The following is a 17,613-nucleotide window of genomic DNA, read 5'->3' as shown; positions in this document are numbered from 1 at the left end:
CAGTTAATGCACAATACCTAAATCATAATCAAATTTAACTTTGACCTTTTCCATCACAATGCACTAACAAAAAGACTAATTGCAGCTTTTGCACGAACTTTTATTCTATCTACACATCATTTTTATATGATGCGTGCACACACCTAAGGAAAGTTCCTCTTGACAAAGCAATTATTCGGATTAAGTGCATACTGTACACAACAATGTGGGTTTTAGTGTCCAGTTTACACCAGTTGCTATCAACACTACAACCTGCCTCTGTTCCAGTATGTTTAACACAAATTTTTGGACAGTTACATCTACTGCACGATTATTACATCTTCAATTGCAATTTTTCCCACCAAGTATTTTCCTTAAGTGGTTACCTTATTTCTTCTTGTCTTATTTAACACAGTGCAAAGAACATGGCACGGCTAAATTTCAGTTTGGAAATTGCAAATGAAAAGTAAAGCATGAGGTACAAATTCAACACTTCGCCTGTATATTGCAATATGCATGGTCAATGAATACCATTCAAGGAATAATAAGTATTCTATAGCACCGAAAACGCATGGTAACGGAAATTGTGAGCAGGCAAGTTAGTCATCCAACAATCTTATGTATCATATCTTAGGTACTATTATTGTGACTTATATTCACAATCTGGTTTTGGTACTCTGGCAGTGACTGCGTTTGCAGACAAAATTACAAGACATGAGGCCCCACTTGTTATTTTAACACCGTTTTTTCACACAAACCCAAACATGTTTCAGCACCTTTGTGTCATACTTAATGTATTTTCCCCCCACAAAATTATACCTATACTACTATAAAAAGATAAGTAGTTGTTACCAAAAGTATCAAAAACTTCGACTGATTTAGTTCAGATTTTTACTCAATGCTCTAATAAATGTTCAGACAGACATAGGCTACATACATTTTTCCACACAACAATGAAAAGGTTTTCTATTAAATGCAGCTACGAGAAAGGAAATGCTTTGCTGTGAAAATATGTGGTTTCATTTTCTTTCGTGCAGTTTTAATTAGGATTGCTTGGCACGTATATCATAAGACAAATTGTTTCCCCCACATATATTCTTTCTTTTTACACATAATTTTAAACAAAAATTGTAAATACATTGTTTTCTTCCACACCATCAGTTTTACAGAAAAGAAGCTGTATTTATGGCATATCGTCTTATGATTAGAATACTACTAAGGAATCTGAATTGTTTGGAACTTTGTAATCCTACACTCTCGCACTAACATTATGTGAAATACTGGCATTAAGGCTACTATCCTCCCAGATCCCGAAGCTGGAGAGGTCTCTCTCATATCTCATATACCAACGGTCCGAACCAACTTGCCCACTTGAGTTTAAGGTACTTCAATTCCTCATCAAGGCTTCGTTTGCAGCAACAACAACAACAACAACAACAAGCAGGGCTTAAGGTCAGATAGAAGGGAGGGAAGAGATGGGTAGATTGGGGGGGGGGGGGGGGGGGAATGGACAAAGAGGATACGGACAGAGAGGGATGTATATCCAGTTCACATACACATTTAGCAACTGTGAAGCAATATTGGGTTTGCTAGTTTAGATACAAAATTATGTGTTAACTCATCAAGCAAACTCACTTTAATGTCATTTATCTGTAGATGACATGCTAGAAGTACCTGATAATGTACAGAGGGTTCTACACAACCCAATAATGTTAGGATGAAGGTTGCTGATGTGGAAAAATTACTTTTCTCTGGATTATTATTCCTGAATTAGACAACTAATGTGACTTTATTGTTCAACACAACTGATATATGACTTGCATTAACCAGTTTTTTGCATGGAGACCAGTAACAAAATAATAAATTGTTTGAATGCAACCAAGTGTCACGAATTTCACAAAACATATCCACAGCTGATTATTACCTGAAGAAAACATTTGAAAAAACAGTGTTTGCTTAACATTCAGATCTCATATCCAGTAATTACCAGTTATCTTTCCTACCAGTTACACAGACAGTTTACCATAAAGTGTGTTCCCAACTGAATCAGTGACAAGCAACTGAATAACATTAATAACAGCATAAATTGTTGATATTCTAGAAGACTTATGTGGCTCGAAAAATCTAAAAATTATAACTGCTCAAACAAAATTAAGATTACAAAACAAAAAATAAACAGCTGAAATTCTTGAGTTCTTAATTCTAACTTACATTCAGAAAATTCAAGTTCCAATACAACAATATATTTGTGACACTACTACCCACAATTGGCAAGCAGAAAGCTGTTGTTACAGTCCCATATACACTCCCGCACTACCAACAAAGCATCGTCTAACACAATATTGACTGCTAAACTATTCTTCGACAATATTAACTGAAGCAAGCATTTATGAAAGAAAGCTATATGACTGTCACAGAACTCACCTCTGCTTTAAATGTGCTCAAATATTCATGCGAATCAGGTGCATGGTGCATCTGAACATTTTTCTCAGCACAGATCCTGGATTCATATACTTGGTGACCTATGGAGAAAAAGATACAAAAATTCTGCAAATTCTGATTAGTGATTGAAATGGTAATTTATATGATATTCAATATCTGACACAAAGTTTACAGCACAAAGACAAGACAAGCAGATTCCACTCAAGCTGAGTTGCCAGCAATGTACGATCTTCCATGGTATATCGCTTGGTTGGTTTTGGGGAGGGGACCAAACAGTGAGGTTAATGGGACCATGGGATTAGGGAAGGATGGAGAAGGAAGTCTGCCACGCCTTTTCAAAGGAATCATTCCGGCATTTGCCTGATGAAGTTTAGGGAAATAATGGGAAACCTAAATCTGTATGGCCGGATACGTGTTTGAACCATCTTCCTCCCAAATGCGAGTCCAGTGTGCTAACCACTGCATCACCTCACTCTGATTTTCCATGCAAAAATCGCTGACTCAAAAGCGCTATTAACTAGTAAGATATACCTGCTGTTAAAGTACTTTAAATTTGATAATCACTAACATAATTAACAAAAAAGGTTATCAATGTTCAAAAATTAATAAATGTTCATGCAACAGACTATTCACAAGTAAGGTATAAGTTTCTAGAAAGTAAATAGGGTCACTGGAGAGTAAAAAGAACCAGCACATTCTTCAAATAAACTTGTTTAAGCTAGTCTTATTCAACCTACACACCCATCAACTGTGTTTAAAAAAATCTACTGTCCATTGTTTATATTTAATATTTTATCTACATCATAACTTTCCAAAATTTGTGTTCCATTAAGTAGTTTCAGTTCTTTGACTGAAGTGTTTACATGAATAAGAGTCAAAGGCCCATAGCAACCAGAATGTATAGAATGATGCCAGATTTTATACAATAATATAAATTCAAATATTCCATAAACTAGTTGGTTTTTTTTTGTTTTTTTTGTGTGGGGGGGGGGGGCACACTATGGTGGAGAGGGATGGGAAAGGGTGGGCAAAGAGCTACAGCATATGATTTGCTTGTATTTTACTGACAGTAGGTGTGCACTGCATATACAGTGTACATATAACACAAATAAATTCACAGATGGAAAACTGCGTACCAGCTGCAAGATAATTTTATTCTTTCAAGTAGATTTGTAAAATGGCCTTGTTCCCAGTAAAATAACTACACAAAGGAAAAAAGAAACGAAAGGATACGTACAGCAAAATAACAGGAGAAAGGAAGAACCAGAAGAATGACAGAAGGAGAACCAAAACTACTATGGACAAAACAGGAAAATAAAACCACAGAGAGAAGCACATTAAAACATCCAGCCTAAAAGCATCAGAGTGGAGAATACAAAGGGACAAAGGACATGCGCTAAAACTTATATAGAATGATAAAACCCACTGTCGCATATAAAACAAAACTAAATTAGCCAATGAGACATTGTCAGCTAAAATTAATGGCAACGAGTCCAGTAACTGAAGAGTGCATCGCAGGGCAGCCAAAGGAGGACAGCTCAGCAAGATATGGGCCACTTTCAGCCAGGTGCCACACCGACACTGAGGCAGGTCTTCACAGGACAGGAGGTAGCCACGTGTCACCCAAGCGTGGCCAATGCGGGGCCGACAAAACCACAGACTCCCTGTGAGAAGCCTGCGTGGAGGTCTTCCACACATTCGTAATCTCTTTAATGGCACACAGTTTGGTGAGTATACTGAGGTTATGCCATTCCGTCTCCCAAAGCCGCAAAAACCCTGCAGCTTAGTACTGAATGTAGGTCAGTTGCAGAGAAGCCGATCTCCATAAGCGGTTTCCATGCAGCCCGTTTGGCCAGCCTGTCAGCAAGTTCGTTGCCTGGGATGCCGACGTGGCCTGGGGTCTAGACAAACACCACTGAACAACTGGTCCATTCCAGGGAATAGATGGTCTCCTGGATGGTCGCTACCAAAGGATGACGAGGGTAGCACTGGTCAATAGCTTGTAGGCTGCTCAAGTAGTCAGTACACAGAAGAAACAACTCCCCAGGGCACGAATGGATGTGCTCAAGAGTACGAGATATAGCCACCAGCTCAGCAGTGAAAACACTGCAGCCATCGGGCAAAGGAATACTGTTCAGTATGTCTTCCATGGACATACGTGAAGCCAACGTGATCATCAGCCATTGAGCCACTTGTGTAGACCACTTCATGGCCTTGGTACATGTGAAGAATCTAAAGGAAGTGGCAGCGGAGAGCTGCGGGGTGAACTGAGTCCTTAGGGCCATTTGAAAGGTCCAGGCCAAGCCATGGCCTAGGTGTACACCATGGAGGTGTACGTGAACGGACCTTTAGTATAGGTGGTAAAGGCAAGGACTCCAGTTCAGATGCAAACTGCAATTGGAAGCCCTAACCTGGGCTGCCAATGAGGGAGATGAACCACAGTGGATGCAAAAAGGAGACAGTAATTCGAATGCACAGGAGAACTACGAATGTGTGCAACATAACTGGCCAACAGTTGTGCACGCCTAACCTGTAATGGAGGGACTCCGGCCTCCACCAGGACGCTGGTCACCAGACTCCTCCTAAAAGCTTGTGTTGCTAGGCGAATGCCACAGTGGTGCAGTGGGTCGAGTAAACGCAACGCTGAGGGTGCCGCCAAACCATAAAGCAGACTCCCACAGTCAAGGCAGGATTGAACAAGGGCACTGTAGAACTGCAGCAGAGTAGAGTGATCTGCACCCCAGTTGGTGTTACTCAGGCAGCAGAAGCCACTGCGGTGCTGCCAGCACTTCCACTTAAGCAGACGAAGGTGAGGAAGCCAAGTCAATCAGGCGTCGAAAACCAGTCCTAAGAATCGATAGGTCTCCACTACAGTGAGTGGATCGTCATTACTGGTAGAGCAGTACTGGTGGAGCAGTACGAAATGCGGAAGTTGTCTGCATACAGAGAAGGTGAGATGGACAGCCCTACAGCTGCTGCTAGACCATTAATGGCCACTAAAAATAGACACACATTCAATACAGAGCCCTGCAGGACTCCATTCTCCTGGATATGCGATATGGGTGGGGAGGGGGGGGGGGGGGACTGTGGAAGGCACCAACTTGGACATGGAAAGTATGAAGCGACAGGAAATTTTGAATAAAAATCTGGAGCGGCCCTCGGAGACCGCACTCTTATAATGTGGCAAGGATATGATGTAGCCAAGTGGTGTCATACGCTTTTCATAAATCAAAAAGATGGCAACCAGGTGTTCGCAACTGGAAAAGGCTGTTTGGATGACAGACTCGAGGGATACAAGATTATCAGTGGTAGAGTGACCCTGGCAGAAGCCGCCCAGACATGGAGCCAATAGGCCACGTGACTAGGATCCAACCCAACCGCTCACACACCATATGTTCCAGCAGCTTTCAAAGAATGTTGGTGAGGATGATGGGCCGATAGCTATCCACATCAAGTGGGTTTTTACCGGGTTTGAGCACTGGAATGATGGTGCTCTTCCACCATTGCGGTGAAAAGACACCATTGCACGAGATTCGGTTGAAGATGACAAGGAGATGATATTTGTAGTCAGATGAGAGATGTTTAATCATCTAACTGTGGATCTTATATGGCCCAGGAGCTGTGTTGAGGCAATGTGCAAGGGCATGGAGGAGCTCCCACTCTAGAAATGAGGTGTTATAGGATTCACTGTGGCGTGTAGTGAACGAGAGGACTTTCCCTTCCAGCCACTGTTTGAGAGTGTGAAAGGCTGGTAGGTGATTCTCCGAGACAGAGAGGCTTGAGCATAGTGCTCAGCAAAGTGCTCGGCAATCGCGTTTGTGTAGGTAGATAATATGCAATTTATGTTAACATCGGGGACACCTGTTGGGGTCTCGTACCCGAAAACACGTTTGATCTTTGCCCATACTTGGGAAGGTGATGTATGACACCCAATGGTCGAGACATATCTCGACCAACACTCCTGCTTCCATCGTTTGATAAGCTGGCGAACGCGGGCACAGAGCCGTTTAAAGGCTATGAGGTGTTCCAGGGAATGGTGCCGCTTATGGCGCTGTAGAGCTCGCTGAAACTCCGTAATTGCTTCAGCGACTTCCGGCGACCACCCATGGAGTGCCTTTCACCGGGGATACCCTAGAGAGCAAGGGATTGTGTTTTCTGCCGCAGAAACGATCTTTGTAGTCACCTGTTCAACCATCACATCGATGTTACCGTGTGGGGGAGATTCAACAGTGACAGCAGAGGTGAAAGTTTCCCAGTCCACCTTGTTTTAAGCCCATCTGGGCAGGCGTGGACCTGACACCGGGGCAGTGACAGGAAGATGGGGAAGTGGTCACTACCACACAGGTCGTCATGTGCTCTCCAGTGGATAGACAGGAGAAGTCCTGGGCTGCAAATCGATAAATCAATGGCTGAGTAATTACCATGAGCCACACTAAAATGTGTGGTGGCCCCAGTATTTAAGAGGCAGAGGTCAAACTGAGACAGTAAAGTTTCGACACCTCTGCCTTGGCCAGTAACCATGGTGCCACCCCACAACGGGCCATCGGTGTTAAAATTTCCCAAAAGTAGGAAAGGTTTAGGGAGTTTATCAATCAGTGCAGTTAATACATTCAGGGATACTGCACCATCTGGAGGAAGATATACATTGCAGACAGTTATTTCCTGCTTCGTCCTTTTTCTGACAGCCACAGCTTCAAGAGGGGTTTGAAGGGGCACAGTTCCACTACAGGGCGTGATGGTTACAGAAACATCCCCCAGCTTGTCACAAGCAAGTAACACCCGTGACTGGACAGAGGGTGCTGTTTTGATCAAGACTGACCCAGATTTCATTTTGGACAAACCCTCCACCTCCGCAAACTTGTTCAACAAAAAACTGAGGCTTCATTGTCATGAAAGATTCCCCCATCAGCTTTCAAACATACAAGGTACCAGGGCAAATAAGAGTTGCTGCCATCCTTAGCCTGACATTCCTCCCATGGCACAGCCAGGGAAGAGAACAATTTGGGGTTGTACTTCTGTGCATTTAATTGAGCCCGTGAACACTTAGAGACTGCTGTTATTTGACCACCAGCAAGAGACGATGTACTACGCTTCATCGCGTGTCATCCACCCTGCTGCCACCCACTCAAACCACGGAACCTCCACACAGGAGCCACCCAGCCGCAGCAAAGGCCACCTGGCAGGATGGCCATTGCCGGGAGTCCCAATGCCTTGGGGCGATGGGCATCTACCCCTTGGCATACGTTGGGAGTTACCGGGGCAGGCATCAGCAGAGCAATCCCTGTGTAGTCAGGGGGCTGCAACCAACAGGGTACATGGCGGCCCCACCACAACGGACCGGCTACTGTTCTGGAATCAGGTGCAAAAAAACTCTGTTACCACCATCAGCGCAAAAAACGATACTGCACAGTAGATTGAGGGTGACCTCGCCCAACAGCTGGAAAATGTGCGGAAGTGCAGATCCACGTTGACGTAGGATGTGAAAAGTCTCAGCGCACGATGGACTCAATGTACCATGAAAGGCGCCCTTCCCCATTTGGCTCGCTGTCAGGAAGAATTTTGAAATATGGACGTCAAACCCCACAAGGGAGCATCACATAAAGGCTGAAACGTGTGACTCTCCTTTTAGTTGCCTCTTTCAACAGACAGGAATACCTTGGGCCTATTCTGACACCTGGACCCGCAGGGGGTGTACCACCTGGTATTGCAAATCATTTGTTCTGTGCAAACTCTCCTCAGGGTCCAAAAGCAGAGCCTTAACACTTAAAATATGAACTCAATTACAATACCCTAAGATACTTTAATGTCTAAGCTGCAGCTATATGCTTACGTTCCATTATTCATTCCCAGTTCCATTTAATTTATATAACCTTCAGCAAAACCCAGTCTATCAGTTAACTGTGGACAAAGTCATGCTCTGAAATATAATTCTCTTATATTTTCATCTTAGTTAGAGAAGGCAGATTGAGGCTTGATGTCCTACCAATGATGTCACTATAAATGGAACCGCATGGCATGGGAAGCGAGTCAGGAAGCAAGTTTCTCTCTGTAACTGAATGAGAACTATGAGCAGTAATAATAATGATGTTGGCCCACAACTGTTAGTCCAGTGGTCAGTATTGCTGTCTCTAGATGAGAGGATCCCAGGTTCAATTTCTGACCATGTCAGAGATTTTATCCACTTGGGGATTGGGTGTTATGTTTATTATCAACAATGTACAAACTGCTGAAGTGGCATCAAATAAAAAGACTTGCCCTAGGCGGCTGAGTTGGGTTGTTGGGGTTGTTTTCGGGGGAGGAGACCAGACAGCGAGGTCATCGGTCTCATAGGATTGGGGAAGGATGGGAAAGGAAGTCGGCCGTGCCCTTTCAAAGGAACCATCCCGGCATTTGCCTGGAGAGATTTAGGGAAATCACGGAAAACCTAAATCAGGATGGCCGAGGCGGCTGAGTCTCCCAGCCAATAATGCCATACAATCATTTCATTTCATAGTGATATGAGATTGAAACAGCATCATTTTCAGGTATTAGTTATCAGTAACTAGCAATGCAATTACCAGTAACAGTTGGATGGTAAATCTCTGCAAAGTAAGGAGTTCCGTATCCTGTAGTGTCACATACACTTGGAGCTACTGCCAATTACTTGTAAAATTTGCTAATTAACTGTAATCTTGTTTATTAACTGTGATGTCTGAATGCTCATAAGGATTGTCACTATTGCCTGTCTATGCACTACATATTAGCTATTCACAGCACTGCTCTCTGCTTTGTAATGATCTTTTGATGACTCTCCTGCTGAAAAGCTGCTGTGTTCTTTTATTCAAGTTACAGTGAAATCTGTATACTATAGTGTGGGAATGAACTGTCTTTCATTCTACTTCAGTATTATTGTTTTCAAGTAATCTTCAAACGTACTGTCAAATTCATAAAAATTCTATCATCTGGTGCATGGCACTATCGTTTACAATTCAAACAATCTTTCGTTTCAGACAGTGTTTCTCGAGTTACAACCAACTATATGTTGTATGATGGACACCTGACATTGCACACAAACATGATTTTGGCATAAGAAAGGCATGCGTTTCAAACAATTACGGAATGAAATTCAGCAACAATGTTCCATGAATATCATTTAATGAGCACAATCTGTTACAAAACATTTGGAATTGGAAGTGACAAAATTTGGCCCCTCTCTCAGGTGCGCATGGGTACAGGTGTGTATATCACTCTGTACAGTTTCGTTGCATTACCCATTCCCTCTGCTCTCCTGCTGCCTTAAAAATTTAGGGAAATTTCGCTTACAACAAATCATTAAGTTTGTCCTCAATATGGCTGCAGCCTACATAAGTTTATTTTCATTTACAAGACTAATGATGTATAGTTTCTTTGTAGGACAAAATATGAAATAATTACTTTGTATTGGTTTGATATCTGGTTGCTCTTGAAATTTTTTCTGATTTATCATGACTTTTCCCACGAGTCACTAGTTGGTGTACTTCGAGACTGTACAAGTAGATCTCATTCTAATTTCCATATTACACTGTGGTTGAACTTTTTTTTCAGATGCTTCAGCTGCAAGACATACCACCTCCAACAGACTGATACTTCAAAGCTTCGACAACAAATATATTCAAATAGGTAGCCAAAAAATTTTATGGCTGGGGTTATATCTACAGGGTACATAGCGGCCATAATTGGGAAAATTATAAAGCGTCTTGTTCAACATTAAAGCAACTGACTAAGAACTTGCATCCAAATGCAGAAGTGACTTTACTGGGAGAAACATTCTATGCCAATGTGACTAAGAAGAAACACACATTTCATATCATTTATTTTTCTCTTTGATGTGGTTGAAATTTCAATCTAGAGGACTAAATCTTGTCAAAGGACAAGTACGGAAAGATCATGACAAGGGACAGTCATTTTAGGAAATATTTCTTTCAGCATCTTTTACCTGTGCAGGTATGCAATTTAAGTGTCATCTTTACAGCATATAGCCATCTATCTTTTCCTTGCATTGTTGATATTCCAACCTGGAGATTCCATGGTTAAAGCCTATTTCTCTTGTTTTAAGAAGAGTCAGTTCAGAGCATATTCTATTTAGAAAAATGAGGATGCAGCATGCTAAATGTATGGACATTACATCACTACACACTTTTAAAAACTTCTTACAACTGTGACCCAGATTTGAAACTTGTTAATTAAAAATCTGCTGCTAATTGCTTTTTATCTTATATTGTCAATGAATGACACAATCAGTTTCCAAGGATATGGAACCTCACAACTTTACCAACTTCAGATGTATTGATGTCCAACTAACTAAAACAATTGTGTTTTATTTATGAGCATAAATTCAATCAGTCTCTTGCACCAGCCATTATGAACTTATTTTGCTTATTTTATTTGCAGATTATAAAAAGTTCATTCATCTGTGGTCACTGTATTTGATAAATCTTTTAAGTCACCAATTTCAAAAACTGATGTAAACATACGTATAGCGGGCATTTAAATACGTTAGAGAGAGAGAGAGAGAGAGAGAGAGAGAGAGAGAGAGAGAGAGAGAGAGAGAGAACACAAACACCACATACTTATTTTATTCACAATCACAATGATGATGATTTCATACGGCTCAACAGCCTGTTTTAAGCCTTTGGTGACTTGTACATCCCTAAGTTACTCCAGTAATCTTAGCAGGGAAAGGGGACCTACAGTTTACTGTTGGCTCCAAATCCCATGTTATTTTGCTGAATCTTCACATCATTGAGGGGTAAAGTTTAGGTTAAAAGCAGAATGAAAAAAATTCACAGTCCAAACTAGATTTGATCCTGGGGCCCTTAGGTTTCCAGGCATCCATTCCACCACTAGACCACCAAAACTGGTTACACTCACTTTGGTGATACACTACCTACTTGTCTTTGCCTTTTTTTAATGCCTTTATTTTCATTTTTTTTCCTTTCTAAATTTCAGCATCACCTTCGAATACATCTACAGACAAATCCTGCTTCATGCAAACCAAGATGGAGAAAAAAATTACAAACTTTAACCACAATACCCCACAGAACTACTACAACTACAAAATAAACATCCAATGAAACTATGTGCAACTACAACTCCCATAATCAACAAAGCTGAGGCTGGAATTCATTTCAGTCTTGGTAGTGAAAGTGTGCTCGAGTTATCCCAGCTAAGAAAATTTGTCCACAAAGAGAAAGAGAGGAAGGCATTCCCCTGCTGACCATCAGACTGTATGTCACTGTATTAAACTAAAAGCCAACATGGCTTCTGTACCTTCAAAAAGGCAAATTACTTTGTAAAACATGCTTTCACCAGTTTTTCAGTCACTGAGTTACATACGTAATCCTTTATTAATATTTGGGATTCAAGACCCATTATACATAGCTTTAACAACAAAACACATTTATACATGGAAGTGATGGAATTTACATATGTACAGTGTGACTGAACTGGGCAGACCACCACCAGAAGCAAAGGATACACGAACTACTGTTCCTCTTATTAAGAAACAACATCCTATATTTACACTGTCCATGAATACTTCTCATAGCTATCAATTAAATTCTTACTGATCAGAAAAGTAATTTTTTAAACAAGTTGTTGCATGCATCAATCAATATTTTAATCAATATTACCAAATTTCAAGTACACTTAATTAATAAGCTGATACAATTTATGCATACAATTAGCTGGAATCTACACATAGACATCTGACTATGGAAATGAATTAACATATATCTTATTAAACTGCCAATACCTTGAAATGTACAGACCTTTAGCATAATTCAGTACAAGAAGTGCAACTGCTGTGGTAATAATACCCATTTTATTAACAACAGAAATGGTCTCTTCCATGTAATGGCATCATAAAAGTTAATGCAGCAGATGCTCAGAATTTGCAGATCTGCATCCCATGATAATATATCTCTATATTCTTTCCATTATAGAGTGTTGCAAAACCTGCAGCAATGAAATGACTTAATTTTACAAATTTTTTGCTCATCTCTGAGTATATTGATCAAGTATTGACAGAAATCTGAAAGTCAACAGACAATTCTATAAATTTTTACCAGTACTTTCTTATTGAAGCAATAACTGCTTTCAGGTATGTGTATCCATCTTCAAACCTGTTTTTGTAAACAAATAAATAAATATACTGAGTAATGCATTAGCTCCTCAAATGCATAAAAACTAATTTCCTCAAATTAGAAAACTAATTTCCTCAAATTACTTTAAAATGAAAAAATACCAATAAAACAATTGCCATCCTTCACTGTTTTTACACAGGGTGTACTGTATAATTAATTTTGGACCTTAAACTTTAATATTCAGAGATGGAAGAGAGTTACTTGAATTAAAATTTTATAGGTTTTTGTACATACACAAAACATAGTAATTTTGTTCGTACTCCTCTGGAAACAGCAGATAAGACGAGTAGACAAAAAGGCATTTTGATAGGTCTCATTTTAACTTGACACTGCATTTGCTCTGATAGATAATTTATTAAGACAACAGACCACAATGAAACTGTCAAATATGCTGGCATGCAGTGACAGAAAAACTCTTGCCAAACTAATAATCTTAGTTTCTATCACTGCTAAGCATTCCTGTGGTCTATAAGTCATACTTTTCCACAGGGAAACAAAAACAAAGTCCTGTAATGTAAATAGTAACACACAGTTTTTCCAAGGCTAATTTTAATATATTACACATAAATTGCTACTACTCGACGATTAACATATTATGGAATCTCGTATTGGAACTTCCTAGATAGGCCTATACCATTTCAAAGTGTGTTGTGACAGTTGTCATGTCACACTTATATGTATAGTTGTCTGATGTTCCAGTTCTACCGAATCATGGGAGATAACTGCTATTCTGGCTAAAGCTACTTACTGGATCCAACACCCCCCCCCCCCCCCAAAAAAAAATATCTTTGTTGTTGTGACAGACTGAGCTCCAGCACAGCATAATTCTATAAATGTTTACCAGTACTTTCTTACTCAAGCAATAACTGCTTTAAGGTATGTGCATCCATCTTCAAACCTATTTTTGTAACCAAACAAATAAATAAATATACTGAGTAATGCATTAGCTCCTCAAATGCATAAAAACTAATCTCCTCAAATTAATTTAAAATGTCTAGGTTGCGTTGGAAGCTGACAGATTGAAAGGTGGCAAAGCCTACAAATGTGAAAGCAGAAAATCTCATTGTGGTAACAAAATGACCAGTAACTAAGCCTAATGTTTATGTCCATGCCATATCGAAAAATGCAAGGGAGGTCCAATACATAACTTTTGAATTAGTCTACACTGAACACAGAATAACATGCATAAGATGCAGTACATCTATAAAAAAAATCTTACAGTTTTTGAAAGTGGTAACTCCTGCACTTAAATCAACTCACATGTTGCTAAATACACAACTGTGACCACTAATTTCACCAAAAGATACCATAGATGCTGAACATATGATACACCAGTACCTAAAGATTTGACAGTTCATTACAGTCAGGTTTGTTAAATGGAAGCTTTCTACTCACTATACGATCAGACTGTAGGCAACTGAGTGTGGGTGTGAATGACACAGTCAGCCATTTATCAAACACAATATAGAAAGACTTTAGTGAACTACAGAGTTGCTGTAATAGCCACTAAAAATGTTTTCAAATGATTTAGTACCAAAGCTGGTAACTTCATTGAGTGCAAAAGAGTAAATGTAAGCTTACAGGGTCAGTAGTACCACTGGCTACTTTTGGGAAGCACTTAAACACACTAAAATAATCAATAAATTAAAGGAAAATTCGAGGGAAATCTAGTTTTGCCCAAGGCCATCATTAATATAGTGCAACACGCTGCAACATTAGTCACAGTCTATGGGCCTACATTTTCAGATACCTGTGGAGAACCAAACCCACTGCACTATGAGGTGTTAAATCTAAATTGCATAATGATGGAGCACAACTCTATATAGAAGGCAGAGCAGAAAGCAAAGCGACATAATCCTATGTACAACAACATTAATACAACTCATATTTGGCAGACTACCTTTTGTTTGTGTGTCACAATAACCAGGGGCAGTATTATAGACCAAATGTGCGCACATATTGCTATCGACCAATTTCAAAGAGAATTCATCTACAAATACAATATGCTTTAGATAAGGCACACAATAACAAATTATGCCACACGGTGCAAAATATACGCCCTCCACGAAATATATTTTTTGACTAATCACTAATAATCCATGTTAAATAACAAAGAGCGCCGATCACAGTTTTTTTGCAATTCGATCACTAGCTCCCCACAATACATATTATCGATTACTTTGTCTTGAAAAATAATAATAATAATTTTTTCTCAAAATGTAACATTCCACTTTAAGACCCTTCCCCAACCAATTATTGTAAACTAATTGATAAATATTTATCTATCAATAAGCTGTTTAAATTTTATGGGAGCCCATTGAGGAAATTTCCAATATTTTTGAAGAAATTAACAAACCTGAAACAGACAAATTCAGTTTTTTAAACCTACGCTAACTTGTCACCCGTCACATAGGCGATACTGGGGTACAGGCTACACAGGCTAACTCTGTCAATACACTAGCCCAAACAACATTGATGTCTACCAAGTACATATGTCAAAGTTACGATTTTTTTTCTTCAGCGTTTGGGGTACACGCTACAGCTCACTTCACCAAATTGACACGATATAATATATGCTACGACACAAGCAATAAGGGGAACTAAATATTAGTTTTCTTATTTTTAAAAAATGGTTCCTCATTTCTTATTCTCACTGAAAATTCAAAAGAGTTCTTGGTAACGCTTTAGATTCGACTGCTTGACGAAACGTCAATAAGTACTTGTCACTGCATAATGATTCAACTATTTCGACGAATGAACACAGTTCTTTACAGGCAAGTAAGTAAATATAACTATATTCATCAAAATTGGGAGCAAGAACACTAAAAATCGAGAAAAGCTTCTCCCATAAATTAGTTACGATGACAGCAGTGAAAAGTTGACAGTGAACTTACGGATCGTTATATGGCAGCGGCAGACTGTCCAAACGTATGTAGTAAAACGTAAGTTAAAAGCTATCGTTTGGTCCAGGTAAGCCGTATCCTTCACTGAGTAGAGAGGTTTTGTTTCGTTAATTACAAAGTGGAGATGCACTCAAACGTCAGATGCATAACCTTATAACAAATGACATTTAGTCCGTAAACAATACCAAAGTTCACATCAAAGGCAGTCTCTTGAGCAACATAATTTTCAACAAAACACTCGTTCTTCACAACCAGTCACTATATGAGCACTTGCGGTCCGACGACACCCTGCCATCAATACACAACCTCCCTCACCCCGCTGCGTGTTCTGCACTAACGACCCACCACCACCACCACCATCAATCCAGTCTGCGGTGTAAAACAAGACTCCGCCCAGCGCTCAAAGAGTTTCCAACGATACCCACTCCCACAGAATAGCTACACCTCAAAAGGCTGGTTGCAGCTTGCATTCAATATTGGCGCCATTGATAGTCACCGTGACACCAGCCGTTTGGCGCCACAACCACAAATGAGAGATCAATATATTGCTGGTATTCATTTATTTACGTGTCTATCTAAATCTTTTTTCGGATACATATATTATACACAAGATGATCGACAGAAAATATTTTTACATGTTGATTTTACAACTTATAAATATATTTTTGATAATAATGTTGGATAAAATCAGTGAGCCGAAATTAATTATGAAACAGGCTGAATCACAAGGCCCGTTTATTGAAAGATGCTCAGTTTCGATCATCACATGATCATCTTCAGACCCTCAGCCATACTGATAGACAATGGCCATGCATGGGGCAGAAACCACTGTATGACTAATAGTCATGACTAACAGTCATTCAGCAGTTCCTGCTCCATGCACAGCCATTGACTTATTGTCCGTCGATTTGGTTGAAGTTCAGCAAATGATCATGTAATGATCTAAGCCAGTCAGCTATTAATAAACACGACTTGCGGTCTAGACAGTTTTATAATTAATTTCAATTAATCTTTGTCAATTAAATTTTTTAACAATTTTAATAACGTATAATCAACAATTAGGAATTTGAGTAAGAACTGATTTATGTATGCTTCTTTATTTAATTGTCCTTTGACCATTCAACACAATACTATAGCACTTGTCAGGTACATTACAGATATTGATGCATGCTTGACAGTGTATGATACCAACATGTTCCAAAAAGTCACTCACAAAAATATGATTTTTCAGGGGGTCATATCTCGAGTTCTGTTGATCATAGAGAGAAGGGGCAATTATTTTGGATAGCCCTTGACCTAGAGAACATCTGTATACCAATCAGCAGGACGAGCAGACTGTAGGTGTTCTGCACTACAGGGCTAGAATTTAAACATTTCATAATTCCTCCAGCCCAGGCAAGGTGAACAAATCGGTTGGTTCTTTTGCATTAGGTTTGGGTGAGGGTGGGCCTTAGGTGGCTTACAAAAGAATTATCTGTTCGTGGGTGGTTCCTGATTCCAGACTGAATAATTGCGTTTTGTACTAAGCTGAGAGTTTTTGATTCTTTGTGAAGGCTTTGCTTCTGCCTTGTTTCATGATTGTGAATATCACAGCTTGTTTGGAAAAGTTTTTGGTTGTTGATTACAAATATCATCAGCAAGTAGGTGTACTGACTTGTGAGTCTCAGTATCTCAAGAGTCTTCAAGGATCTTGAATAAATGCCAACAGGATGTTCAGTTTGTAACACTAGATAAAAATCACAGCTCCTTTTTGTAATTCAAAAACGTTTTCCAATTTTGCAGCATTTCCCCAGAATATTATATCATAGAGATCAGAAAGTGCAAATATGTGAAATAGAACAACATGAATATTTTCCTGTCAACATAGGGAGAAATAGTTCTTAGTGCAGAGCTCGCTGAGCTTCGTTTCTTGAGCAGGCGGTCAATATGTTAACTACACCATAATTTATTATTCGTTTTTATTCCTAGAACTCTTATATGTGAAGTTTCCTTTATTTTATGATTATTTGATATCTGTTTCAGGAACTTGTAGCAGGTTATTTACTGTCTGAAACTGGAGTAAATTTGTTTTAGAGATGTGCTGTGAACCATTTGTACACTTGTGTTATTGTTTCAGATGTAATCTG

General features: G+C 39.6%; 1 protein-coding gene across 4 annotated transcripts in view; it reads right to left on the bottom strand.

The window, feature by feature from the left end:
- LOC124555391 (bone morphogenetic protein receptor type-2) overlaps positions 1 to 15,840 on the bottom strand; it is a 350,813-nt gene extending 334,973 nt beyond the window's left edge. For 2 of the 4 annotated variants that reach the window (XM_047129287.1, XM_047129285.1), the window contains exons 1-3: positions 15,479 to 15,840; positions 12,210 to 12,396; positions 2,404 to 2,501 (exon numbers count right to left, since the gene is read on the bottom strand). In XM_047129287.1, coding sequence (XP_046985243.1) covers positions 2,404 to 2,501; positions 12,210 to 12,291 — 180 coding nt within the window. In that variant the 5' untranslated portion in view covers positions 12,292 to 12,396; positions 15,479 to 15,840. The remainder of the gene's footprint in view (positions 1 to 2,403; positions 2,502 to 12,209; positions 12,397 to 15,478) is intronic. The other 2 variants (XM_047129286.1, XM_047129288.1) reach the window with 2 other exon arrangements.
- Between the last annotated feature and the right edge of the window lie 1,773 nt (positions 15,841 to 17,613).

The sequence above is a fragment of the Schistocerca americana genome, chromosome X (assembly GCF_021461395.2).
Source record: "Schistocerca americana isolate TAMUIC-IGC-003095 chromosome X, iqSchAmer2.1, whole genome shotgun sequence".
Lineage (NCBI taxonomy): Eukaryota > Metazoa > Arthropoda > Insecta > Orthoptera > Acrididae > Schistocerca > Schistocerca americana.
This window is presented reverse-complemented; position numbering and strand designations above follow the sequence as displayed.